Here is a 27,940-nt window from a genome sequence, read left to right on the forward strand (position 1 = left end):
ATATTCTGGGTTTCAATAATATAACTATCATTTTTATACTGTCGGAGTTTTGAAAACTAATTTCTGTTGAGAATGAAGTTCTGCTGTACTCAAAAAAGAGGAATTATAACATAAATTAATTAAGTAGATGTTGTGAGCACAACAGATTTATTTAGCATTGCACCACTCTTTAAGTGTCACAGCAATTGTGTGACATTGCTCACTAACCATTACTTGGTTTGCTCACTTAACAGATGCTCATTTGTGCAGAATCACTTCTGCACGTTGTGCTTACGAAACAGAAAGCTAAAAGAAAAGTGAAATAGGTTAATGTAAGTCTTACAGCATGTAACCACATTTATAGAACAACACGTCGGTATTTTTTACATTAAATGTTAATGTAGAGTACTGTGATAGAAAAATTGTGAACTAAAATTTTGGAAAATAACTTTTTAATATGCTACCTGTCTCTGACAAGGGCATTTTTTATGCCAACTGCTTGCTCCTAAAAAAAAATTAAATTAAAAAGCTCAAGAAGGAAAGTAAAAGTAATGTCCATGGTAACTTGCTCAAATTTGGCTCTAAAATGCTTTCACGCAAAGTTAGAAACAATCTTTAATGACAGTGGTAGTACATGTAAAGTAATTCACATCCAATTGTTAGTTTTCCACTTTCTAAAAATGTGAAGCGAAACATGAACAAATTGTACAATAATGATTGATATATTGGTAGGTTGTAATTGTTATGTAGAAAATGAAACATGGCTTGTGTAGTTTTTTTTTTTTTTTTTTTTTTAGATGAAGTAAGATGATGAGAAAGTGCGAAGAATGTACTTCGACTTTTTTTTATGGTGATAAATTTTTAACTTCTATTATTCAAATCAACGCAAGTGAAATCAAGGAGAAACCAGTGTTTAGAAAGTATTCCATGACTTCCGTTGTGTTCTTTCAGAGCATCATCATCCATGACATAGTACTGTTTTTATTGTCTTAAATGTTAAACTACAAATGAAATATGAACTGAAATTCCCTATGTGTGAACGTTGAACAAACTTGCAAGTTACCCTCCTCTCCAAACCCATAGCATCTGCATTAATATGTGAACGTTCTTGCCAAGAAAGCATACAAGGCCTGTTGAATCTCCTATAGTTTTCCAAATCCAGTCTGTTGTCTAAACTATCCCATGTTTACTTTTATTACATGTACTTAACCTTTGTTAGAGTCCTAACTTCGTCTTCTTATTTATATAAAAAAAATCATTTAATGTAACTTTCAGGAAACAATTGCATTTCAAAATGCGCTGTTGTATGTTTTACTTTTTATGGCAGTAGGTAGCAAAACTAAACTAATGGAATGTACTGTAAACCTACATATATTCATATATATGAGGCCTCGCTGTCCTCATTGATATAAAGATGAGGAATTCAGTCAGCACTGTGGATCATGTCCCGGTATAGCTCAGATGGAAAGAGCGCTCAGTGCACAGAGCTGAGAGGTTCCGGGTTCAGTTCCCAGTGCTGGAACGAATTTCTCTCATATTAATAGATGTGGAATGTACTGCTGAAAAATGCAGTCTCATTGTGGATGTTGTCTTTGATCTTCATTGTCTCAACTATCTGGAGACGGAATATTTGCGTCTTCAGTGAAACTTTTATTAACATAATAGCCTTTGTGATGGTTGTGATGGAATTAAAACAAGTGCTCATCATACGCTCAAATGATGACATCCTTCACATGGCCAGTATCGCTTCATTCTTCAGTCACAAATACCAGTATTAAGATCTCTATGTTATGAGATCCACATCACTTTGGTAATGTTGTCATTTTACTGCATTTCAGTATTATGCTAAATTGCATTTAGTTTTATATTTCATAGCTTTCACTCTGGAAGCGGAGCAAAGAGTTTTTAGTGCAATTTTCAGTTAAAGGTATGTACATAAGATCAAATTGACTTTATTAATTATAATCTTACATTTGTAAACTTGTACTTATTTGTAATACTTGTGTCATTTAATGATTACGGCAAAACAACCAGTGTATAAGAAATGTATAAAATGTGAAATTAGGATCTTGGGATTAAAAGCAGCATTATTTCTTTATGTAATAAACACCATACTTTTGTGTCACTTTGAAGGTAATATATATGTCTGAGATGAATTGCTTTTACCAAATGCTCTTAAATTTGTATTAATATTTACCTCGTGTAACAGCATATCTGCTCTGACTTGTGAATTTTCTTTCCACTAACCAGTGTGAAGGTTACCATAGTTTTTAATGCTGTTCAAAACTGTAAAAGTAGTTTTAAATTTTCTGTCTTGTGAAACATTTGTACCTCAATATTTTGTACAATTAATACTTCCCCTATAAAGAGAACCAGTGATAAATATTTTGCTTAGGTTGTGGTGTGATGTCACGCTCACAGTCTAATACATACAGTCGCGCAACTTCAACACTTTTTTTGCCAACATTCGCGACATTAGCGCCCAAGCGGCAGGCAAGGCACAGGCCATAGGGTTGATACAGTCAGCACGTGCTTGTATGTTGTAATAACATTTTAATCATGCGTGGAATAAAGGCAATGAATGCAGTGCTGTAAATTGCAGTAACAACATCTCCGAATTTGTCGTTCTTCTGATTACCTAAAGTAAAAGTATATCAGAAAATCATAACTCAGTCATAACCAATAATCCACGTTGTATGTAGCCTACGTATTGTGTTCTGTAATACATTAGATATCAGTTACCTATTTGTATGTCAGGAAGCACAGTTTAAATAAAAACAAAATAAATACCTGTTACAGTCTAATATTTTGTTACAGAGATCATATGTGTAACCATTCCGATTTTGGATAATGTATCTATAGTCTTTAATGCAAGTAATTCCTTAATTTTTGTATTCGTGTTTTTTTCTTTATATTTTTCAAAAGTTGAATGTTATATTGCATTCAAGTAGGGATCATGGTGTTAATTTTTTCAAGAATTTATGGGGTATTGTAATTCTTTTGCAAAATATTCACTTCTTGAATGAATCCAGAGTGTGTCAATAAATTTCTGATGTGTTGGTATAGATTCAAGTGGTAGACATATTAAGTCCTCAAGAAATAAAAGAGCCTTTTTAATTTAATATAAAATAGCAATCTTTCCTGTAATAATTTGCATGACTGTTATTGGTGTTGATTTTACATTTCCAGTGATTATTTAATGAAAATAAAGGTAGGCCTTCATTTTCTGAGTTAATTGAAGTTAAAATTTTTTCATCAAAATTGTGTGTTCATTTATTTTTTCTCACCTACTTCATATTAACAGTAAGGGCATATAAATTACATACTATATAGGCTAGGTAGAATAAGTTAAAATTAAACCTATGTGTGAAAACTGGAAATGTAATGTAAAATGCGGTAAACTTGCCATACAAAAAATTAAACCATAATATCAGCACTATTTGTGACTCAAAATAATAAAGGAAATACCGGTTCTTAAGAAATGGAAAAATAATGAACTTTATAAATCAGTGTCTATCATATTAATGTTTAAATCCTCCCCTTTTTTATTTTCAAGTTTACCCGAGCGGTCGGGTTTACCGCAATTTGCGGTATGGAAAATAGTTAATTTCTCAGGAAATAGGGAGAGGAGTTCACCATGCGATATGCCCTACAATTTTGAAGCTACTAATTTTGACTCTTCTCACAGAAAATATAGATTTCCAATGATGCATAAATATATTTAGGAATGAATTGAATTAAACGTCTGCGTACGAACAATTATATTATTTCAAACCATCATACGTGATCAGGGCGATGGTTCAGTTATAAGGATCAGAAAGAATTACGTTTATTCCCAGCTTCTGAAACTTGTAGATTAACTGCGTGTGAAATTTAGGATTCTAAAGTAAAATTAATAAGAACCATATACACTTACTGTATACCATAAAATATAAAATAAATTACGCAAAACCCGTTTTCTGATGTGTTATCATAGTCTGCACACTTTTAACTTGCCTGCCGCTAGAGGGCTACCGTAGCGCCAGCTGTCAAATGTTGGCATATTTTATATGTATGAGTTGCGCGACTGTATGTATTAGACTGTGGTCACGCTGTTCTAGTCTCTCTTTGTATAGATATAGTTTTGCTTTTCACAATTTGGTAATGATGTTACTTAACATTCTGTACTAGAATATACCGTAATAACTTTCCACCAGTAAAATGTAACTTGAATTATAATTTGATATTTTTCTTACTCTAAAGAATTACGCCAACACACTTACAACAAAGTCTTGTCAGAAAATATACTGTATGCACTGATATTTTGAGAGCAAAATGCAAATGAACATGAAGCAGTTACTACTTAACTTAAGAGACTTTCAGCCTTCTGACGAGTCTTAATCTGTCAAATTCAAGTAAAGAAATTTATTATATTATTTTTCGTTATATTGAGTTCAAAATGGAGTTTTACTCATCATTAACTTATTTTCGTAGAATGGAATGGCTATCTGCAGCCATGAAACGCATTTACATTGGTTGTTGCGTGCATATGACAGCCATGCAATTCTCTGTCAGTTGCCATGTACAGTGTTTTGTAGGAGGATCATAAAGAAACAATTTGATAAAAGCAACATAAGTTGAAAAGAAACTACAGTTCAAAAGTATTGGAAAGCACGACTGCTAATGGCTTCATTACCAGATGCAAGGCACTAGACAACAACAACAACAACAACATAAGTTGAAAAACAAGCAGGCAACTCGCACCCACAAAACTCTCCTCACTACTTATGATTGAAGTCTAAACAAATTTATAAATAATTCTTTATTTTTTAATGACATGATAGTTTAGTCTGTGTAATTTTTTCTGTGGTATTCCTATGTAGTCCAAGAATTTGTTTATTTCTTTGTTTGTCTCTTGAGGCTTTTGCAAGTCAGAATCAATCAATCAATCAATCTTCTTAATGTATCCAGCTGTTTGCTGACAACATAATATTTTCTTTTATTTCAACTGTTTTTGAAGTCGAAGCACATTACAGTTTGAACAAATGTTTCTGAGTTACAGAATACAATTACATTATTAAATTGATCAAGTCTAGAGTCGCACTAGTATAACTGTTTCACGATTCGAAATGGATGTAAAACTGGGAGGCCCATTTCATAGATTTATGACACGTAAAAGAATCCTGTCCCTAAATTAGAGGGCTCTAGGCAAAATTTTCCGGCTATATTTCGCCCAGGTTAAAATTTCACTCTGAAAGATACCACAGAAGGCTGTGTAGGTGGCCTAAATGAGGAAAGATATATATTCTACTCTCCACCATTAAACTTTTTTTTTCACCAGATATGGCAGAAATACGAGTATATTAAAGAATAATGATGTGAGTCTGCAACTCATATGAATAATGGCTATTCAAATAAAATACTTCACAAAGAACTCTAAAATATTCTTTCCTGTAAGACTGTAATGCATAGTATTGTCTTCAGAATTGTTACAGGTGTCTTTTTGGGTATAATATTGACTTATCTACTAGTAAGTCATAAAAAAAATAATTTTAATTGTTTACAAGATTTAATGATAAAGCATTTAGAGTGAACATTTTTATACAGCCAATGGGGAATCTTAATATGTTGTGGCTATAAGTCAGACATGCTTGGAGTTCCCTTCTTCCACCAACAAATCGTGTATCATCAATATTAGATTTTATGCACCCTTCATAAAAATTATTATGAATGTATTCTTAACTTAACTTTAAGAACACTGGATGAAAAAGGAGTGTGCTACTTTGAAATAAAACTAGTAAATTAACAATGATTCATCAACAATAATTTATTTTAAATGAAAAGAAGAATGCAAAAGTAATTCAATTCAGTACTGAAATTTAAAATTCCAATTTGTAATATATTACTATCATCATTCTGTAGTATTATAAAATTTGTAATAGGTACCTGTTTTTTGTAAGTCCACTCTGTGTGCTTTCACGACAGCAAAGCCTTTGACAGCATCTTCAAAGTAAAACTCTTTACGAATGTTGGATTTGCTACGAAACTTGTCGATTTTTTGACTGGGAGGCATCTTTGAAATAACAGTTTAAGTTTTATTTTAAGTCACAAAGTTCACAACTTTCTTCTGCCTCAGAGTTCAACAGTAAGTTGCTGAGCTTATAACTTGTAATGAGATGTTTGCATCACAGGAAATTGAAAGGTAAATAGAACATGGTTTTTGTTAAAATGTTGATAAATGCAACTGAGTAAACTTCCCATAATTTGACTTCACTCATACAAATGTGCGGAGCTGTATAAAGAGAGTGTATGTGTGCAGAATTTTCCATCTTTTGTGAATCAAATGTCATCCTTATGATCCTCCAACTCGAAAGTTTGAAAAAGGCATTCTATAACATATTATAGAAGCACGTCAGATCCATTAGAGGTGGGAAGTACTTAGCACTGTTATCTTCTAGCCAGTTTATATATTGATCTCGTGATGCAATTAAAGTTCAAATATTTTAAATTTTATTATGTACAAAGGCAGATGTAAGACTGAAACAAACCAAGAGATTAATGGAAGCTCGAACCTTGTGTCACTTGAGGTATTTATATGAACTATTGTCTTGTTTTAACATTTTTACAGAAGTGCACGTTTCCATTATCACTACTTTTTCACGTTTTTTTTTTGTTTTCCATCCATATGCCCTTTTGCTATTGCCATATCACCAGGAATTACCAGACTGTGACACTACTTAAAATCAGAATGAATATCCATTGTTATGAATATGAGGTGCGTAATGTGTTGTAATTGTGATTGAAAGAAATTTCAATGCAGAATTCGTGAATGGTTGACTTTGCTGTATTTGTATCATTCACATGGAAACATTCGATTTTTTTTTCTATTTTCTTTGAAACCTGTAAGTTAAATTTAATTATGTTTCTATCCAATGGTTTGTTTCTATATTACGTCATAAATAAGTATGGTAATGGTTTGTGTTTTACAATTTCCTCGTCACTGTTGTAACTGTATCTTGTACTCCCAGCTATTGGTTGTTTGTGATTAAAAATCCCCGTAATGTATGTTAAATACAGTTGACAACCTACTACATGCTAAGTTGTCAGTTGAATTTAAATAAACGGGGTAGTAGCAGTAGTGTGTGTCAAGCTTCTAGAATAAAGGAAAGAGAAGCATTTACCGTACTTAAGTTGTAATAGTCACATGGACAGAATAATATTGTGCATTCTTGTATACAATTGATATCAGGACAATAACTGCTTTCAATCTTGAAGCAGAAACTAGACAATTAAAATGATATTTTGTCACCACCTTAGACAGCCTTGTAAGTTCCTTTTAAACCTCAATAATAGATTCAAAGATGGCTATAACAGAGCATTGGTGCTTAAGAATTGCAGAAGAAATAATAATAATAATAATAATAATAATAATAATAATAATAATAATAATAATAATAATAATAATAAAAAAAATATGTGGTGTCACAGCCCTTGAAGGGCCCAGACCAACCAGCCAGTTGTTGGGCTCACGTTCACATGCCGAAGCAGAGGTGGACGATCATCCAACCAGAATGGAGGTATCATGTGGTTAGCACGATGATCCCCCCAGCCGTTATAGCTAGCTTTTGCAACTGGATTTTGCTACCTATCGTAGCTTCCCAAGTGCATCATGATGCTGGAAAGAAATTATTATTATTATTACTATTATTATTATGTACAGTATTTTTCATGTAGTTATTTAACATCTATCAACTACATAGGTATCTAGCATAGGTGGAATTGATGTTGAGGAGATGGTACTTTGGCGAGATGACTACGAGGATCTCTATGATATTACCTGACATTACAGTTGGGATAATCCTAGGAAAAACTCAAGCAGAATACGAACTTATTTCCGAGCATAGTCCCTAAACATGAATTCCACTCTTTCTCTTAGACTATGCCCTTGGATTACGGAGGAAGGGCCTGAAGACTAGCACTGCAGCCTCTAGTGGACATATTGTGCCAAGTACTCCTGTCATAGAAATGGTGCTTGAAGACTGGATGGTCACACTCTTGTAGATATTGTGATTCTGTTGTGTGGTGTAATCTGCCGATTCAGCTTGCACGTGTTTATGGTTCTGATGGAGTTCCACTGCAGTGTCCTCCACCACTTCCCCCTCCAAAAGCATATTGCGGCCTCATCAGGCCAGGCAGATGCCATCTGTACACCAGTCATAATACATCACTCCGGCACAATTTTGGGTAATGCTATTGTAATGATGCAATGGAGAGTGATTGTAGAATGATGGAGGGAAACAGAGGAACCCCAAAAAGAACTCTCAGTAACCTTAGCTTTTTCATTATTACCGGAATTCGAACACAGGTCCACCGTCATAATAAGCCAGTGCTCTGCCAATTGAGCTACAGTGGCTGGCTTAGTTACATAACATATCATCGAATAATCTGAATATCCTAGTTTTTAGGAGAGAAAATTTAAAAAGTGTTTGAGGTGCACACCCTAGTCTTTCTTCGGTAAATGTCGAAAAAGATATGGAGTATTCACGTATATACGGTATGTTATTCAAGATTTAATATTCTCAGATGACCTGCTTAAGATTGAAACCTCTTCCTTTTGGTCCATGAATATTGAGGTTTAAATGGCACTTCAGGTTCTTTATAAATTATATTGTGCCACTTTGTATGCACAATAATTTTCAAAATGTTAAGTTTAAAAAAAAAAAAGGTTGTTTCTTGTTATACTATGATTCAGATAAACAAGGAAATTGTGTAAAGTCCTATGCCAGTTAAGAGTCCTACACAAATTATAATTATATAACATTATTTTCCATATATTTTGTTATCCTTGAGTAAAATTGTCAGTTTTGAAAATACTAGAGGAAAGAAAATGTATTGCTTAAAATTAATCTTTCTAGTGGTTTTTTTTTTCTCGAAAGAAGGAATACTGGATCAACTATCACACTTTTGTAAAAGAAACTACGAAACTATCTTTGCAAAACTGAATAACACAAGTAAATAGGCAGTGGTGAATGTTTTTGAGGACTATACATGCAAATTCAGGTATTTTAAAAGCACTAAAATTTTGTAATTGATAACTGGTTAAAGTGTATGTTCTGCAAAGGTTTTTTTTTTCTAATACAGTATTATCTTACGTTTATTCACTGTGTTAATAGCGGATTATTCTTTTGAATGCTACTTTATTTCAGTATTCCTTTGTTACAGATGCCAATTGAAAAAGGCTTAAAATGATGTGAGTTTAAAATCTGGCTGATATTTCTTTCATTCTATATAAATTTATTTATTTTTTCTTTTCTTCGAGCATCTCCTATATGACTCGTATAAAGCCTCTCTAACTCCAGAGGGCCTCTGCTCGTACTACATTGGTTTTGGAGTTTCATTGCATTGTTCTTGTTGATGTTGCACCTGTATTTCTGTAAGTACATGCTGCCTACGTATTGTGTTTGCTCCCCATATTTGTAATTGTGACGAATCAGTTTAATTGTCTGGTATGTGGAATACTGTTCTGACGTCCTGTATGGGATATTAATGCTTACATAATATTGTGAATTGCTTTGCGAGAATTATGGTGTATACTTTATTGCAGGCTTTAATTTCAGTGGGCACCTCTGAATTCTTGTACATAACTGTATAAAGACAAATGCAAAATTAATGTATAAAATGTATGTTCAAGTTCATTGAAGTTTATGTCACAGATATATATTTAGTGTACAACTATTCGTGTGCCAACGCTACAAACATTCCCTCCACCTGACAATATAGTGAATGTATGCAAGTTTTGCTGTGTCAAATAAAAACTATACAACTCTCTTGTTTTAGTTTTTATCCCATGAATTTTCCGCTAACGTAATTCCGTATTACAGCTGTGTTTCTGAAAAACCGCTGTAAGACCTGTGTAATTGTTAAATTGATGGTTTACTGTTATGAGAAGAAGGTGTGTGATGACAAGTTATTCGCAAGGTAAATTCATAAACATGCCACAAATGTATAAGTGTACATTTTGTATACTGAATATACAGTGTGTTAATTAAAGTTTTATACGCACACTGTTGGAGATAAACCCTACAATATGATACCATTGTTCGAAAAAGTTATTTAGGTATACAGGGTGTGACAGTGAACTAGGCAATCTAGGCATTGGCCCAGGGGGGAGGGGGTAGTATTCTCTCGCTTTTTTTTTTTTTTTTTTTTTAAATACAAGGAAACTTGTTTTTAAAACATTTGTTGGTAAATCTTTTCTGAAGTTTGTTCTTGAACACCTTGTGGAAGTCGAATATTGTTTGTTATCGCATTGTCGCCGTAGCTGCGAGAGTAAAAGGAAAGTGTATAGCTGCATCATTTTATTATACTATTGTAATGCGGTATGGTATCACGTTATTAGTGTTATTACACAATGAAACTGCTTAAATTTAACTCCTCGTACAAACAAGAACGCATTGTTGAAAATCAACTTGGATGTGTGTTTATTATTTATCGCTATGAATAGTAACCACAACTCTCAGTTACATTTCCAATATAATATAATATGCCTATCGTCAACAATACTATTTAATCACTTCCCAGCATGTGCACTATATAGGGCTCCTACAAAACATCTTTCCTGTTTTGAATACATGTAATTTACGTTCTATGAATCTGAGGTGCATGAAAATAGCACCAATGGAAAGAGAAGCAATGTTCTACGAAGAAATTTCTGCATAAGTATGCAGACTTTAATTGAAAACAATGATGAATTTATTCGTTCCGTGGTGTTTTCTGATGAAGGCACTTGTAATCTTTCTGTTAAGGTGAACAAACATAACCTCAGAATCTGGAGGTCGGAAAATATGCGTACCTACGTGGAACTTGATTATAAGCTTGATGTGTGCCTTGTTACCAAGGGGGGGGGGGGACACATTGAACATTTTAAGGTAAGGAACTAAACTTTTTGAGTTTCTCTTTCCATTAGTAACTTACTATTTTCATGCTCCTCATATTCATAGAACGTAAATTACATGTGTTCGAAACTGCAGTAGCTCTGTATAATTCGATAAGAAAGGTTTATTCTGCAAAGAGTTTGAGTTTATTTTTCAGTTTACTCTATACTTACTATCGAAGCAAGAAAGACTCGTAATAATTGAGGGGTTTGCCGGAAAAAGGACGTATACGTCAATATGGCGAATTGAGATACACGCAATCTAAGATTTTAAAACGCTCCTGAATAAAATGTTGGATAAACTCCAGAACATGGAGTAGCTCTGTATAATTCGATAAGAAAGGTTTATTCTGCAAAGAGTTGGAGTTTATTTTTCAATTTACTCTATACTTTCTATCGAAGCAAGAAAGACTCCAGAACATGGATTGCACCCATTCCCTCTTACTTCAAAATTCCAACCTTGTGCACACAAAAAAATTATTGGCACTGAAAATCGAAAGAGAATTGGAGGACAAATTTAAAAGGTACGCAAAACGCGTCCTTGCAAGAGGTTGGGGGCTGTACAAAACTAAGTATGTGAGCTCCAAGCCTGTTGGCCACTAGTCTCACTCCGGGTTACGCTGCTCCACTGAAGGAGCTCTAGAAAATTTTGAAGGGGAAGCCGAAATTGGATGTAACCTCTTAGGTACCACATACGCGAGGGGGACTGAGATTTGATCAAGTGATCACAGAACGGGGCGAGGAGGCGATGGCTGGTGTTTGCCGTTAGGATGGCGAGACTCTGTCATCTGTTGTTCGATGACAAAGCATGTGAAGGCCGTCGGAAGAAGCGCCGTGAAATCTAAATCTGCAATTTGAGAGGTCCCTGTCCTTTCAAATTGCGACTAATTGAGTGACCTCGTATATTTAATAGACAATTTATAGGTTCTGAACTAGGGCATACGTCGTTTATAATAAAGGGGAATATATATATGGGGAAGGGCATATAGGTCCGTGGCCCATTTCTTATAGGGCTCATCCCGACATTTGTCTTACGCCTTAGGAAAACCACGGAATACCTTTGGCAGGATGAGTTGTCTCATATATAAGAGACTAGCCAATTTGGCTATTATGTAGGAGGTGATTGTTGTCATGAGCCTTGTTGAATCGTCTCAATTTTGAGACCAGCCATTTGGCTATATGATGGCTCAATTACGAAGAGGGGGGAGAGATGTAATTGTTAATTAATTTAGAGTAATTAGGGAGATTCATGGGGATATGAGTGGAGGTCCATGGCCCATTTCTTTTAGGGCTCATCCCGACATTTGTCTTAGCGCCTTAGGAAAACCACGGAAAAACCTTAGGCAGGATGAAAAAGTTTACCTCAGGTTCGAACTTGGGTCCCCATACATTACAGTCATTCATCTTACCTCAACACTACAGAGACCTACATATTGGCACTGAAAAGTGCCTTTTCGTAAATATAATGATGCGCATTCGACAAACGCAGACAAATCTGCTCTTTTTAGTATTTTAAGACATAATTTGTTAGGTGCAATCCGTGTTCTAAAACTTTCCCGTATTTTGATTCCATTAATTAATTGTTTTCTGCAATGTAACATTTCATTTAAGACTAATTTCAACTAAACATAATTTGTATAATATTTGCTCATAAACTGTTTGTGGCAGTTGGGGGGACGGCAAATTTTAGCACTGTCTAGGGGCGGCACTATACCTAAATCCGACCCTGTTGATGCAATTAGCGGTATTTGATAGGATGAGTCCGAAGATTCGCTATAGGATTACCTGACACTCACCTTACAGTTGGGGAAAATTTCGAAGAAAAACAACCAGTAATCAATCCAAGCGGGATTCGAAAGCAATGCCGGAGTATTAGTAGAAGATGTTCAGTAACATCTTGAATAACACTGATGAAGTAACATCAACGCTATAAAATGATGACCTTGTGTAGAAATTATATTATACAGGGTGTTTCAAAAGTGATAGTAAAAAGTTTACAGATGAGAAGCGAAAAAGTTTCAGTAAACATGGTTCACAAATTAACCATTTACGAGATAATGCTATATTTTTGCTGGCTGGGGCCACCAGTGAACCGAGCATCTGGATACTGTTAAGTGGCAACATTCATGCTTAATATGTAGGCCTATGCCACACTCTCACCATCCCATTTTCTTCTAAGTATGAGGCAATATCTAAACATGATATGATGAATGGTGGATAGATAGGGGAGAACCTGTACTTAGATCATCGGATGTAAATCATTTGGAGTTTTGTGTATGAGGCAGGGTTGCCAGATTCTCTCATCAGCAATTCAGGACAGGTGATAATACTGTGTACTTCAACGTGATTGCACATTTTAATTAATTCAATTTGCAATACAGCTGATTTTATTCGTTTTATGTATTTAGACTAATTATATAGATGAAGGATGAGTGGAACGGAGGAAAACTCTCTCTGGCACCGGGATTTGAACCCGGGTTTTCAGCTCTACGTGCTGACACTCTATCCACTAAGCCACATCGGAGTCCCATCCCAATGTCGGATTGAATCCTCTCAGTTTAAGTTCCACCTCTTGGATTCACTCTACTAATAATTATATAGAGCCAAAACTTTTAATTTTGTTACATTCTTGCTACATTATGAAACTTTCTTAGAATTATTGATAAAATCAAGATAAATAATGGTCATTTCAGCCTGACCTATGGGAAAAATGAATCATACAGGTTAAAATGCTATTAATAATAAATTAACTTTCAAAAAGAGTAAAGAATAAAGAGCCTGTATAATACCTGATACTATAGTATCATTTTTATTTCTATGTAACCGATAGGATGTGCCAGGCACGTTAACGACGATTATGAACATAGGTTGGACAGAGTCTTAGGAAAAATGATTAAGGAATTTTAAAAATAATCTTATAAGAATGAGCAAAAAATGACATTCCAATTGATTGGACATTCCGGGACAAATATAACTCAATCCAGGACACACCATTGAAATCTAAAACAATCCTGAGTAATCCAGAAGTCTGGCAACCCTGGTATGGGGTTATGCAAGTTTACACAACAGTTTTCACCACACCTGAAGAATTACAGCATCGGACTGTATATGCCTTCCAGCAAATGAAGAATGGCCTAGGATTCCTCGAGCGCATTCTTGGATCTTTGCAGAGAAGACTACACAGATGCATTCAAGTGCATGGTCAGCATTTTGAACACCCGCTGTAAAATTCTTCAGTTAATATGTTCATACTGTACTGTACTTTATTTATTCTCAAACTTTACTGTTGTTCAAACAAAAAGTTTGTTTTGTGTACCTTCAATCACACACACATATATATATATATATATATATATATATATATATATATATATACATATATATGGTGTTGAAGCCAAAATTATGAATTTTATTGTCTCGTGATTGATAAATAAAATAAAACTGTCATTGCTTTTATTGGAATTAGTACTTACGGCCCCAAATAACACAAAATGGCATTAACTCGTAAACGGTTAATTTGCTGGAACTTTTTTGCTTCTCTTTGTTTTTACTTCTCATTCCTAAATTTTTATCATCACTTTTGAAACACCCTGTATTGTATGTTCCTTCACGTATTGCTGCAAAGAATCGAATTCTCATCAGTTACTGTGAAAAAAAAAGAAATACTCTTAAAATATTCAATTATCATTTACTTGATAAAACTGCCAGTAGACTGTGAGTGTGAATTTTCAATATAACATGTTATTTCTTAACTCCATCCACGCCAATGATTTTAAGGCTGGTCGCAGCATTATTTAGGATGAATTATAGAACTGGAAGTGGTTGCGGGCGAAGGTTAATGTGTGGCATGGCAAAAGATGTAAGTTGAGTGCATTGTCTCGCTGGCTAATAGTTGCCTGCTCGAAATAATTGCCGTCACTTGTCACAGCGAGCAGTCACAGCCAGCGCGTCATTAGCACGCCTCACAGCAATGCAGACACAGGTAAGTTTGAACCACACAGTTCGGAGAAATGAATGAAAGTATTGATAATGCAGAAAATTTTGTTGTAATGTGCTACCAATCACAAGGAGGATGTGTAATGTCTGATGTGTTTGTACAACGTGATATTTAAAATACCGGTGTATTAAGTGTATAACAGAACTGAACCAATTAAAACATCAATGTGTAGCGCGTTTTATTAGGTGCATAGGTGGTTTTAACAAGAATGTTTTGGTTTAAAATACATTTTAAAATCCTCTGGTTTGGTTGAGGTAGCTTATTAAAGTACCGGTACTATAGATTTTCGATTGTTTTTTAAAGTACAGTATTACATAAATCTTTTTATGAACATTTAAAACACATACGAAAATATTAAACAACACGCTATAATGCACAAGAATTTCATTTTTCCCAGAAATGTACATTACTTGTCATTGTTATCTCTCAAGCGATTTGTATTGTTGTATTTATTTACAAAATGACTCCTAAATTTAATTTATTGGTCCGACTCAATTTTGATTGGAAACAATACTTGATGTATTGTAAGGTCTACACTTTAATTATCAGATTATTGATAACTTTTTTCTAATTGCAAATTTTATGGAGGAAATGTCAAAAGACGCTATTGTTATCAGTAGGTCTATGCCAAATAATTCTATCAATTTGCATAAAAATTATGGCAGTGTTTCAAAAAGCTAGATCCTTTTTCATATTTCGTTTAGCATTTTTTGTCAGTTTTTAAAAATTACATTTTTATATCGGCAGGTAAGTTCTGAACATCATTTCTGCTTATCAAAATAAAGCATTTTAAAACGATTTGCCTGAGAACGAGCTTTGAGCGGTCATTTCAAAACAAAATAGATTTTGTTACATCCAAAGTGGTAATCACATCCATCCCACTAGCATCGATCAGTGTGTTGTATTTGTGATTCTATTAAACTGCATGAAATACGGTATATCAGAGTTAGGGAATTTTATAAATAGAAATTCAAGCTATAGAGTCAGTGGCATCATATGGTGATAATGAAGCAGTGGTGGAAAGCAAGAGAAAACTTTTGTGTTGAGAGGTAGTCAGCTCATAATAATTGCTTTATCCATTACAGATCGTATTCTGATTCAAACTACAAATTGAATCACAATATTGAGAAGTCCCACATGTCCATATGATTTCGTATTCTAAACATGTAGACTTATGATGAGAAACCCCACTTATTCTCCTCAACATTCATTTTAGCTAAAGTGTTAAGAAAAAAAATAATTTGACCACAAATTTAGGACCTGAGATGTTTTTTGTATCTCCTGAAAAGTTTAGTTTTCTATACATGTGGGGTTTCTCAATATTTCTGTTCAATTAGTCAAATTTGGGTATCGGTATTCATTACGATTTGGACTAGTGCTGCAGTAATTTGCAATTTTACCGTTAAGGAAGGCCGAGGAGATCAACCCAATAAAAGGATAATTGTTTACGTTCCTTACAATATTCTAACTTTGCTACGACAAAAATTGAAATATTGTCAATTGTGGAAGTATTTAGGACTATAAGTGAGCTGTATACAGGTGTATCAAGCATTGGTACTTTAAATACAGCAAAAGGACAAGTGGGCATATTCATTGTCCATAAGTTTTCGCAATAACTAATTAGATTAACGCTTAGATCAGTGCTTGTGTTTTATTCATTTCTAAAGAGTTTAGATGCAGACATACCCTTCTTCCATTACTAAAGTATTTACTTACTCCTCGGCGCTACAGCCCATGTAGGACCTTGGCCTCCCGAACAATTCTAGCCCATTCTTCTCTATTCTCTGCTCTATTCCTGTTCCTTGGTTCCATAACAAAAAGTTTCTTCGAAGTCGGGTTGTTAGCCCCACATTCAAACCCCAGGCTGGAGGACTGGGTCATTTGATTTTGGAGTTTCTTTCTCCTAGGCCTGACAGGATCTTTGGGATAGGTCTAAGGATAATAGGTCGTTGTGAGATGTATTTTGTCCGACCCCTCCGCTGAGACCTGTCCGGCTTGGGTGACCCTGCCAGTAGCGTTGCCAGTAGCTATGCTACTGCCAGCATAGCCCTCAGTTTCATTCAAACCTCCTTGCCCGCACAGACAGTGTTTCAATAGGCATATATTGGAATGATACAACATGTGAACGACAAGAACCCCAAATTTTATGTGCGATTCCTTTATTTTCCCTATTCTTGGATGACAGCGGTATTCAAAATAAGATGAGTACCAGTACTGGTATTTTTATTTTGCTGATTATTGATTTTCTGTTTTTTTATTGCAGATGTTTGTCGGTGTAATTATGATGGCAGCCTTGCTGCTGATGGTAGCGTCGGAATGGATACAATTACCTATGGTGGAACCTGGCGGAAAGATAAAAGTTAAACAAAGACCATATGATATTGAAGAGGATTTTCAGACGTCATCTCACGATAGAAAAGGCGAAGTGCAAACAATTTCTAGAAGAACATCCAATGATCAGTTTGAAGATAAAGCAGTAACACTTGGCATCACTCGCACAGAAGCGACCACTTCTGAATCTCTCCTGGAGACAGAGGCCAGTGATGTCAGCTTTCATGTACATCTGACAGCTTCCAATATGAAACTGCCTGATGCTCCGCATAAAACAGGAGTTTCATCCACATCACTTCATGGAGATGACACCGTTGTAAATTCAAGTTCAGAAAATGACCCAAAGATATCACAAAAGGAAAGCAAAGCGTCTAGCTCCGCATTTGACATGTTGAGATCTGTACACCAGAAATTGGTGCAAGTGATGCCTAACACTCTACGAGAGAAGATGGATTTTCTACAACAACTCAAGAACAGAATGCTTCATTATATGGGTATGTAGCTTAGAAAGTATGTCACGAGACATTGTCTTGCAATATTAATGAGGTGTTTACTTGCATAGATATATTGTATGTTTATAAATTAGGGAGCTTTGTGGATGTGAAACAATTGACCATCGAATTTTGTCTAGTGCCCTCTCCAAGTTACATATATTTTCTTATACAATTTGAAATAAAATTCTTTTGTTTGGGATATATTGGAAAACAAAAGTAACCTACGTTACTCAAAGTATATTTGCTCCTCAGATTGCCAAGAAAATTTTGGAATTAACCTCCAGCTAATGTCATACAGTAGGCCTATAGTACCTAGCACATGAATTAGCTATTCACGATTTCTTTAACTACCAGTACCGTATTTTGGTTTCTATTAATATTTTCATTATAACAGTGAAAGAAACATAATATGGAAGGGAAGTAAGGCTACTTTTACACGTACTTATATCACTGTTTGTCATCTGAATGACCACTTCACACTTTTTTATTCCATGTAATTCATATAATTATCTCTAAATCATAAATATTAAAATGCTATGAAGAAGGAGTATTATGGAGGAAAAAGTGAATTAACAAACATTTTTCTGATCGTAACATTTTTTTAACATTGTACCAGTACTTATATACAATAAGTACCCTGTTTTAGTTATCACAGCTTTTTTTTACTTGGTTATTTAACGACGCTGTATCAACTACGAGGTTATTTAGCGCCGATGGGTGTGATGATAGCTAGATGGTATTAGGCGAGATGAGGCCGAGGATTCGCCAAAGACTACCTGACATTTGCCTTACAATTGGGGAAAATCTCGGAAAAAAACCCAACTGTTTAATCAGCCCAAGCGCAACACCGGATCAGCAGGCAAGTGCCTTAGCCGACTGAGCTATGCCAGTGGCCCACAACTTTTTATGTGAACAAATAGTAATGAAGACGACAGAGCCAATTTTAAATAATTTATTACTCTGATGGATAGGCCAAATTAAAAGAATCATACGGAAAAAGGGATATAAATGACAAGAAATAAACAAAAGAAAAGCATGGCAAGATGGAGGCAGTATTGGAGGCATATTTGGAATTGACCTTCCGAAATGAGGATACAATAAGAGGAGGAGGAGAATAATGATGATGATGATGATGATGATGATGATGATGATGATGATGATGATGATGATATTGATTATGTTTACATGATTAGGTGACCTCTAAATATGTAATATAACTTTAACAAAATTCGTCCAATAGTTGAACATTTTTTAAAAATAGAGATAAACAAATAGACACAACCTACCAATATTTTCGTTTTCAGGCAGGATACGAACTGAATATTTCCTCCAGGGGGGACATTAAAATAAAAATACTGTCCATAATAATTAGCAATATTAGCCAACTTGTAATGTTGTTGCGTTCAACTTACATTAAAGAAGAAATAAAAATAGTTGTTATATACTAGCACTGCATTAATAACATATAAAATACGGAAACTATAAATTATGCACCTGAAGGGGATAAATATTGTCTCTGGGAGAAGCAAATTAATACCTTTACAGCAGGGGACATCAGAGTCTCTGGAAGAGACGATCCTCTGTATCCCCTTATCAATTAGCACCATGGTTTCAAGTGATTCTAAAAATGTCCATTTACATTAGAATATTATTGGATTATTTGCAGCATTGGATTATTTGAATAAATCAAGCATTTGTAACGACATACCGAATGAATCCAGGCTTGATCACCAGCAAGGAAAGTAGCCATAATTATTAAAATTATTAACGATTCCGGAATTCTTTGCCCTTTCTGTAGAATTTTCCAAGTTTTCTTCAATAGCCACATCGTTACCATCATCATCATCATCATCATCATCATCATCATCATCAGTTCCTCCTTAAATTGGTCCTATTTGCCAATTTTAAATGATGATACAATAGCAATTAAATCCGTATATGATCAGTATGTCACAAGGATAAAGCTTTTAACCACACCACAAGAACCTCATAAGACTACTGCATCGGCCTCGGTAGCATACTTGGTATAGCGCTGGCCATCTATGCTCGAGGTTGCGGGTTCGATCCCAGCCGAGGTCGATGGCATTAATTGTGTTTAAATGCGACAGGCTCTTGTCAGTAGATTTACTGGCATGTAAAAGAACTCCTGCGGGACAAAATTCTGGCACACCAGTGATGCTGATATAACCTCTGCAGTTGCGAGCGTCGTTAAATAAACCACAATTAAATCATAAGACTGCACCATGGGAAAGCAATCTACTTTAGCTACTGGGATGAAACAAAGAATCACATCTCATGAACGCCATTGGGGCATAAACAGATATATCACTACCCAGATTTAAATGGATCCACAACAGTGGGCTAGACTGAAAGTCGTGGTTCACTTTCTAAGGAATTATTACAAGAGGACATAATGCACTTATTATTTCTCAGCCCCTGCTGTGGCTGAGTGGTCAGATCTCCAGCCTGTCACGCAGGTGGCTCGGGTTCGAGTCTCAGTGAGGTCTGGGATTTTTCTTGGAGTTCTCCTGTTTTTCCACATATTAGGCATCTACATCATTCCGTCATCATTTCTCTATTTCGTCATAATTCCATAGCATTCTCCAATCACCAGCTGGCGATGCATGTAGGGAGCTGGCCTAGGGACGAGGGGGGTTGCCTGCTCAAAAGCTGGGTACGCAACAAACCTTAGTGTAGTCAGTCGGTGTAGGTTTGAGAATGCGCGTAGCTTGAGGGTTAGCACAATAGATTGTAACAGGTCGCAGTGCTGGGTCATAGTGCCCCCTTCCGAAAATTCCATTCCATTCCATTATTTCAGAATTATATGTGAATAGTATAGCTTATGTATGATTTACTTTGCAAGAAAATCTCATGTTCATAAGAAATAAAGAATCTTTCGATGGGTAAATATGTGAAAGTAAATGTAATGAGTACAATAGATCTAGTAGAGTTGTACAACACATACTATATCGTGCATTCATATTTTCATAATCAGATGTATTTGTTCCAGAGAGACGTATCAGAGGCTTGTGGACGACAGACAATCAGAGACAATCCAGAACAGAAAAGGGAATGATGGCTTTCCCATCTATGGAAGGGGCGCTCATGTCCATTTCATTCCTTATCTTTGCAGTGTTCCTCATCAAGTTAGTGCAGGTAAAATTACTTTTGTAATTATCTAATAGTGCAGATTCAACTTTTTTTTTAGCAGAAGTGCGCGTGAAGGGTTAAGATATTGGCTGAATCATCATGGAGTACAAATGCTTGATATAACACTGGAAGAAAATGTGGTCGCTTTCTGTAACTTATTTTATGAAAGAAGTTACACATACAGAAGAGTAAAAAGTATGGAACATTGCTTAAAACTTTTTTATTTTTAGTTTTATTGAAAGAAGCTTAGAACTTAACTAAAGTTCATTCTCTTAAAATATACAATACTTGCAATGTATAAACAAACAAAGATCTGAAATAAAACGAGTAATAAATTTCGAAATATGTATGGTAAGACTTTACTGTGTTAAAATTTCAACGTACCTCGTTTACATGTTTCGACCTATTTATGGGTCATCTTCAGAACTGGTCGTTGTTGGTCTTGGCGCCACTTGTTCTGTTTCCTGTGAGGGTGTGTTCCTGTGATATAGTGTAGAGTCAAAGAGTGTGTGTGTTTTGAAGTTGAGAATTTCGTTGGGGTGTGTTTTTGTGTGTTTGTGGACAAAACCATAAGGAACAACATAAAATTCGAAAAACAAACAATAATAAAGAACAACATAGACATAATGAATAAAATAAAAGACAAACATATCCCACACAATACAACATTAGCAACTTTCGACATAACTAACCTATACACAAACATACCCATAAAAGAGACGCTACAGATACTAGAACAAATGCTCAAAAACAACAACACACCACAAGAACATATTAAAGAAATCATCCGCACCACAGACATCATCACAAAACAAAACTACTTCACATACAATAACAAATATTACACCAAACCGAAGGTCTACCCATGGGATCACCCATTTCCAGCATACTAGCAGAAATATTCTTACACCACATAGAACAGACATACATACTAAACAAAGACAACAACAAACACGCAGACAACATCATATATTGCCACAGATACGTAGATGACATACTAATACCATACAAAGGAAACAAAAGACAGATCCAAAACCTACATCAACACATAAACAAAATACACCCAAAGCTACACTACACATTAGAAATTGAAAACAACAAATCCATAAATTTTCTAGACATCACATTAACAAAAATAGACAACAAACACACATTCAAAGTATACAGAAAACCCACAACAACAACAACACACATACACAACACATCCAACCACCCCACACAACACAAACAAGCTGCATTCCGAACAATGGTACACAGACTATTCAACATACCAATGAACCAACAAGATTACAACGAAGAGCTAAACACAATCAAATACATAGCACAAGAAAACGGATACAACCCTAACATAATAGACAACATAATACGTAAGACAAAACATAATCACAAAGAACATAAGAATACAACACAAACACAAGAACACAAAAAATACATCACACTAACATACGAAAACAAAAACACACACAAAATTGCAACCTCATTTAAGAAATTAAATTACAACATCGCATACAGAACAAATAACACTACAAAAATATCTCAACACACAAACAACACAAACAAACAAATACAACCACACAGGCGTATACAAACTCAAATGTAACACCTGCAACAAAGTCTACATAGGACAGACAGGCAGATCGTCTCAAACACGTTACAAAGAACACATCACAGCCATAAGAAAATTACAAAACACCTCCACATATGCAGAACACATCACAAATGCTAACCACACCCACAGAGACATCAACACAGACATGGAAATACTACACATCCAACCAAAAAGCCAGAGACTAAACACACTAGAACATTATGAAATATACAGACACACAAAAACATACCCCAACGAAATTCTCAACACACAACTCAACTTCAAAACACACACACTCTTTGACTCTACACTATACCACAGGAACACACCCTCACAGGAAACAGAACAAGTGGCGCCAAGACCAACAACGACCAATTCTGAAAATGACCCATAAATAGGTCGAAACATGTAAATGAGGTATGTTGAATTTAACACAGGAAAGTCTTACCATTCATATTCCGAAGTGATACAGTGTTAAAAGTTGTGTAATCAAGATATATGTACAGTAATAAATTACAAATTGTGTTAAGAAGAAAGTTTTGCTCATGCTTCCCAATATCGGTCATAGATGTTTTTTAGAGCAGAGTGTAGGGCAGTATTGAAGGTGAAAACTACCCAAATTTTCTCGCATATTACAAAGATGGCTACCTAGAACTCCAATTCTGTGTTAGTGAGAAACAAGACAGTCGTGCCCTGTAACCATTCTGATATATGCAACTGCTGCATGCCTTGGAGTCTTTGGAGTGCCATCATCAGCCATATTCTTCTATCATTTGTCCTTTTTTTGTTCCATTAGTTCTTTCTGAAATTGTTGCTTGACCCAATTTTAGACGTTGATGACTAAAACACGAAGAACGACTATTCTTTCATTTCCACCATAGCGTGTCGGCTGTCTCACTATTATGTCACTGGACAGCTCTGCTCAGTGCAGTGCGCTGGTCTATTTACCAGTGCATGCACATATTTCCCCTGCAGCATTCCCCCCTTACCTTTTGCCCCGCACCCAAGTCCAGAAGCTGGCTCGGCGAAGTTCAGAGGAGAAATTGAACCTCGTAAGCGTGTATTCGATCTCTGTGATTCATAGATTTTCATATGACAAAAATAAATCAGAGCCACAAGTAAACTTATTAAAAATGAGCAAGAAAGACAGAACGATAGTGTAAATTATAAATAAATTTATTTAAACATTTAATTTTTTTTTCCTAGAGGTTCTCTGAACCATTGAACACATAGACTGACTATACAAATTACTACAATAGGCACCAGTCCTACTTAAAATTGTACGAGCCGTTAGGAAAATTAAATTCTCAACATCTTTGAGTTAGAATCGTAATGATATTGGTCACCAGTATTCATGTATGTTTTTTCATGCTGATATACAGCAGCTGATCCAGAGCCTACAAGGAAACAACATGGCAGGCATGATGGCTGCTACCACACGCCGTACCCGTTCTGTGCCAGATCTGCTTGTGACAGCTCGGGTTCTGCAACTCATCAGTGAGTTCCCGGTATGCCCTATTTACCTTACCATAATGCGTACTGGTATTAATTTCATAATAGTACATTAAATATTTGTAGAAAAAATACTGCATGGTACTTCATAGGACATTTACATTGACACAATGATGTGGTAGTTGTGGTGGCAATGACGATAGTGATATCAGTGTCATAGAAAGGGTACTGAAAGTGTTTATGAACTCATCTCTCGGTACCATTTCGACACATTGTTGTTGTCGTTGTTTTCTAATGCCAGGCATTTGACAATAAAGTCATTTGATCTCTTGCACTCCAATATTTTTCAACGATATTGTCATGATCAGCTGCTGAAGCACAGATTTTGAGATCAAATGACAAGTTGTAGCCGATTTAATTGAACACCATATTATAACGTTTTGGTGGCTACTTCATCCACACAGAATGTCTGGGGGACCTGCTGTTGGTCGACTGGTCTACTAGACCTAGTTGCGAGATCTTGTTGATCACCAGCTTTTCCTCCTTAAGCCACTGGAGGACGATTTTAGTGCCATAGCAGGTCAGCACTAGGAACAGAAAAATAGAAAAGGTAGGAAGGAAAGTGAAATGAACCCCTAGGCCTCGAATGCTCTAATACCATCGGGGTCGAAGAAAGTAAGAGTTCAGTCAGAGGACTGGATAGGAAAGGGTAAAGAGGGAATTAGGTATTGAATAGAGAAAAATTATACCAAATTCGGTCATTAACTCATCAAGCTGACCAATGCTAATTGATGAGTAGCCCCTCCCTTTCGTTCAGCTTGTAAAATTATACTTACTAACAGTTGCACCACGGGAAGGTAGAGATGGGACATTGGGTATTTGTCCAGGTTGGTTCCTTAAAGCTTTCAATGGGAAAGATTAATGGCTCTCTCCCCTGTATTCGACACATTATGTTGGACAGTTGGAAAACTCTTTCCTTAAACAGCTTCTCATACTGTATTTATAAATTCATGTAGCAAAGCAGATATTACATGTGATTCCTCAGTATATAATACAACTAGAACGTGATAGCATCTTCTAAGCTTCTTGAAATTCTTCACTCACTGAAATCCTCTTACTGCTGAATAAAAAAAATTCCATTCTAATGGATCCCTGCACATTGTAGGATCAATAGAAATTAATTGGTTGACTCACTGGTTAAAGAAAGAAACAGAAATCAGGCAGTTAACAAATGCAAAATTTTCAGATGCTTTATCAGATTGATAATAATAACTTCATGAAAAAAAGAAATCAGACAATATCTAAATGTCAGTAATGTACGAAAGCAGTGGGAGGACACCATAAAGCGACAAATTCCCATCAAAGAATTCCCAAGATCACAAGCAGTGGCTCTTTTCAGGTTACATACAGATTATAACTGCCTTATAAAACATTTACACAGGCTATCCGTAGTCTATAATCTTCAACTCATTGCATCCTATGCAGTTGAGATAAATTTCTCTCCTAATAGTGTTCTCTAAAGTCTTGACATTGTACTTGTATAATTTTGCAAATCAAGCTTTCAGGTATAACTCCCTGTAAAGTTGATTTGAATAATTTCGAGGGAAAAATTGTTCCGGAGCCGGGAATCAAACCCGGGCTACCTGGTTTTGCGGCCAGATGCTCTGACCGTTACTCCATAGGTGTGGACTATGGAGTAATGGTCAGCGCGTCTGGCCGCGAAACCAGGTAGCCCGGGTTCGATTCCCGGCCCCGGAACAATTTTTCCCTCGAAATTATTCTTGTATAATTTTGTTCTTTAAATTTCTGCACTGGTACAAATCACATAGCAAGAAGTCAGGAGAGACATTTCAAAATCACTACATTTTGTTTTACTTTCAATTCTATAGCCTATATTGTATTCCTGATGGGAAAGGCAATATGAAACATTTTTGTTTTCTTCAGTGACTCACGAACGTATTAAAAATGAATGTTTATCATACTCTCGTCATGATCACACTTAACTGATTTTCAGTAACCGGGCAACTTGTTTTCGTGCTATAGAGTACTAGTAATAAAAACCTTGTCAATCTGAAAGTGAAGTGAATGACTTAACAGTACGCCAAATTTCCTTGTATGTGTATTTAATACCAAAATGTATATTCATGTTGTGCAGACAATGTTTCATTGACTTAAGTTATGTGAAATGTTTCACTCATGGAGCAACAATTGCCACTACATAACCTGCCTTCAGACCATTGTAAAACTTTATATTAGATGTAATATTTGTAACGATTTAGAGAATCTAGTATGGTTTAATATCTCTTCAACAAGTACAGGTCTATATTAATATCATCTTATTTAGTTTCAGTCTGATGAAGACAAGGGCTGGACATGAGAAAAACGCAATGAAAAGCTGTTTGCAGATTCTCTCTCATCTACGCCCAAAATGCAGCCATGAGGCCTGGATATTCTAATTAATGTTCTCTTTTGTACAAATTATATTTTTTATTTACTTATTGATTTTCTTGAAAGTCTTAGCAGAATTTGGGTATAGACATTGTAATCACCAAAGTGAGAGACAATACTAGGTCAAGGATTTGGAAAATAAGTTATCCTAAGGGTGTGGTGAAGAAAAGCTAAACAGTCCATAGCTGGGCTTACAAGCTGGTTTCCGAATTGTGATAACTTGGGGCACTGGTAATCATGTTTCTGTTTCTCATTTATTCAGCTCAATGCTTGTAACACATGGCAGAGGGAATTATATAGAGTACAAAATAATTATAAATAATTAAACGAAGAATTCTTCTTATTCTTCATCATCATAAACAGTGACTTCATAGCGGGTTCAAACACAGTCAAGGACAATGGATTTTAAAGGGCAATAAAATCCTGACCGTTGCTTTCTCTGGGAAGAAAATAAAACTATGGGCCCCATGTAGTAGGTTTATGGCACTTAAAAGAACCATGAAAAATGTGACTGTCATTTCTCGTCTACATTGAATTTTAATACTGAATATCTCTATAGTTGAAAGCGTTATTTTGTAAAATACTAACACTAAAAGAAATAGACAAATTGTGAACATTCTTTCATGTTAGAAGAAAAAAGGGAGGGGGCGGAATAATACTCCTTTGGCATGTCATGATGTCCAAAGATTTCATAAATAGTAGCTAATGGAAACAACTAAATTATGCTCTGAATTTTTTTCCATTATAATAGACAAGGCTTTCATCAGAATTTTATTATTATTCTTAAAGTCAACTTTTACAAATAATGAGCTGAGATATACTTGACTAAAATTATAATATTCTAATTTTGGTCAGAATAGGTTCACGTTTGTAGGGGATTCCCAAACACACATTTTTTGGAAACCAGCCTGAAAAGGCCATGCAAATAATGAATGAGGCGTAATGAACGTGTTGGTGTTTGAATTAATTTGCTCCTGTTGTGTAAGGAATGCATTCTGAAATGTATATGTGTGCAGGACAAAAACGAAAATATTTTGTTTTGGACGCCTTTCTTAAAATAAATAAATATATTTTAATTAAAATGATAGGAATATTTATTTTTATCTTATTTTGTGTGTGTGTGTGTGTGTGTGTGTGTGTGTGTGTTAGCCTTGGGCATAAAGAGAAGAAAGAAGGAAAGCAGATACCCCCGCCCATGTTCTTTCCATTTCACCACTTTAGAAATGAACACATACCGTAATAAAGCAACCAGCGAGGGCAGAAAGCTCTGATGCATGCCTTATACAATCTGTCACTCAGCAATGATGGCCTTCAGATCTACTCTTATCTGTTCGATACATAACTGTTTCTGTTGGAGAATATATATATGTATGTAGTACGGTATGTATATAAAGAGAGCGACTCTAAGGACTAATGAACCGAACACATCCTGCCTTGGCGGAAGTGAGTGCTCTCCTCGGTTAAATTTGTCCTGTAACCATGGCAAAAAAAATAAGAACTTACTGTATTTATTTAATATATTTCGCCGTCATATACAGTGTGGAGAAATCAATTACAAACATTTACTTCTCAGGCTGAATCATATTCAC

At 35.3% G+C, this 27,940-nt stretch overlaps 1 protein-coding gene across 1 annotated transcript; it reads left to right on the forward strand.

Annotated features, from left to right (window-relative positions):
• The first annotated feature begins 14,795 nt into the window (after positions 1-14,795).
• LOC138704774 (uncharacterized) lies at positions 14,796-27,430 on the forward strand. The gene is made up of 5 exons (XM_069833000.1): positions 14,796-14,873; positions 17,152-17,713; positions 20,724-20,869; positions 23,834-23,959; positions 26,248-27,430. Exons 1-5 carry the CDS (start codon positions 14,862-14,864, stop codon positions 26,278-26,280), a joined length of 879 nt encoding a protein of 292 aa, XP_069689101.1. The 5' UTR covers positions 14,796-14,861; the 3' UTR covers positions 26,281-27,430.
• Positions 27,431-27,940: the final 510 nt, after the last annotated feature.

This window comes from Periplaneta americana, chromosome 8, assembly GCF_040183065.1.
Source record: "Periplaneta americana isolate PAMFEO1 chromosome 8, P.americana_PAMFEO1_priV1, whole genome shotgun sequence".
In the NCBI taxonomy this organism is placed as follows: Eukaryota; Metazoa; Arthropoda; class Insecta; order Blattodea; family Blattidae; genus Periplaneta; species Periplaneta americana.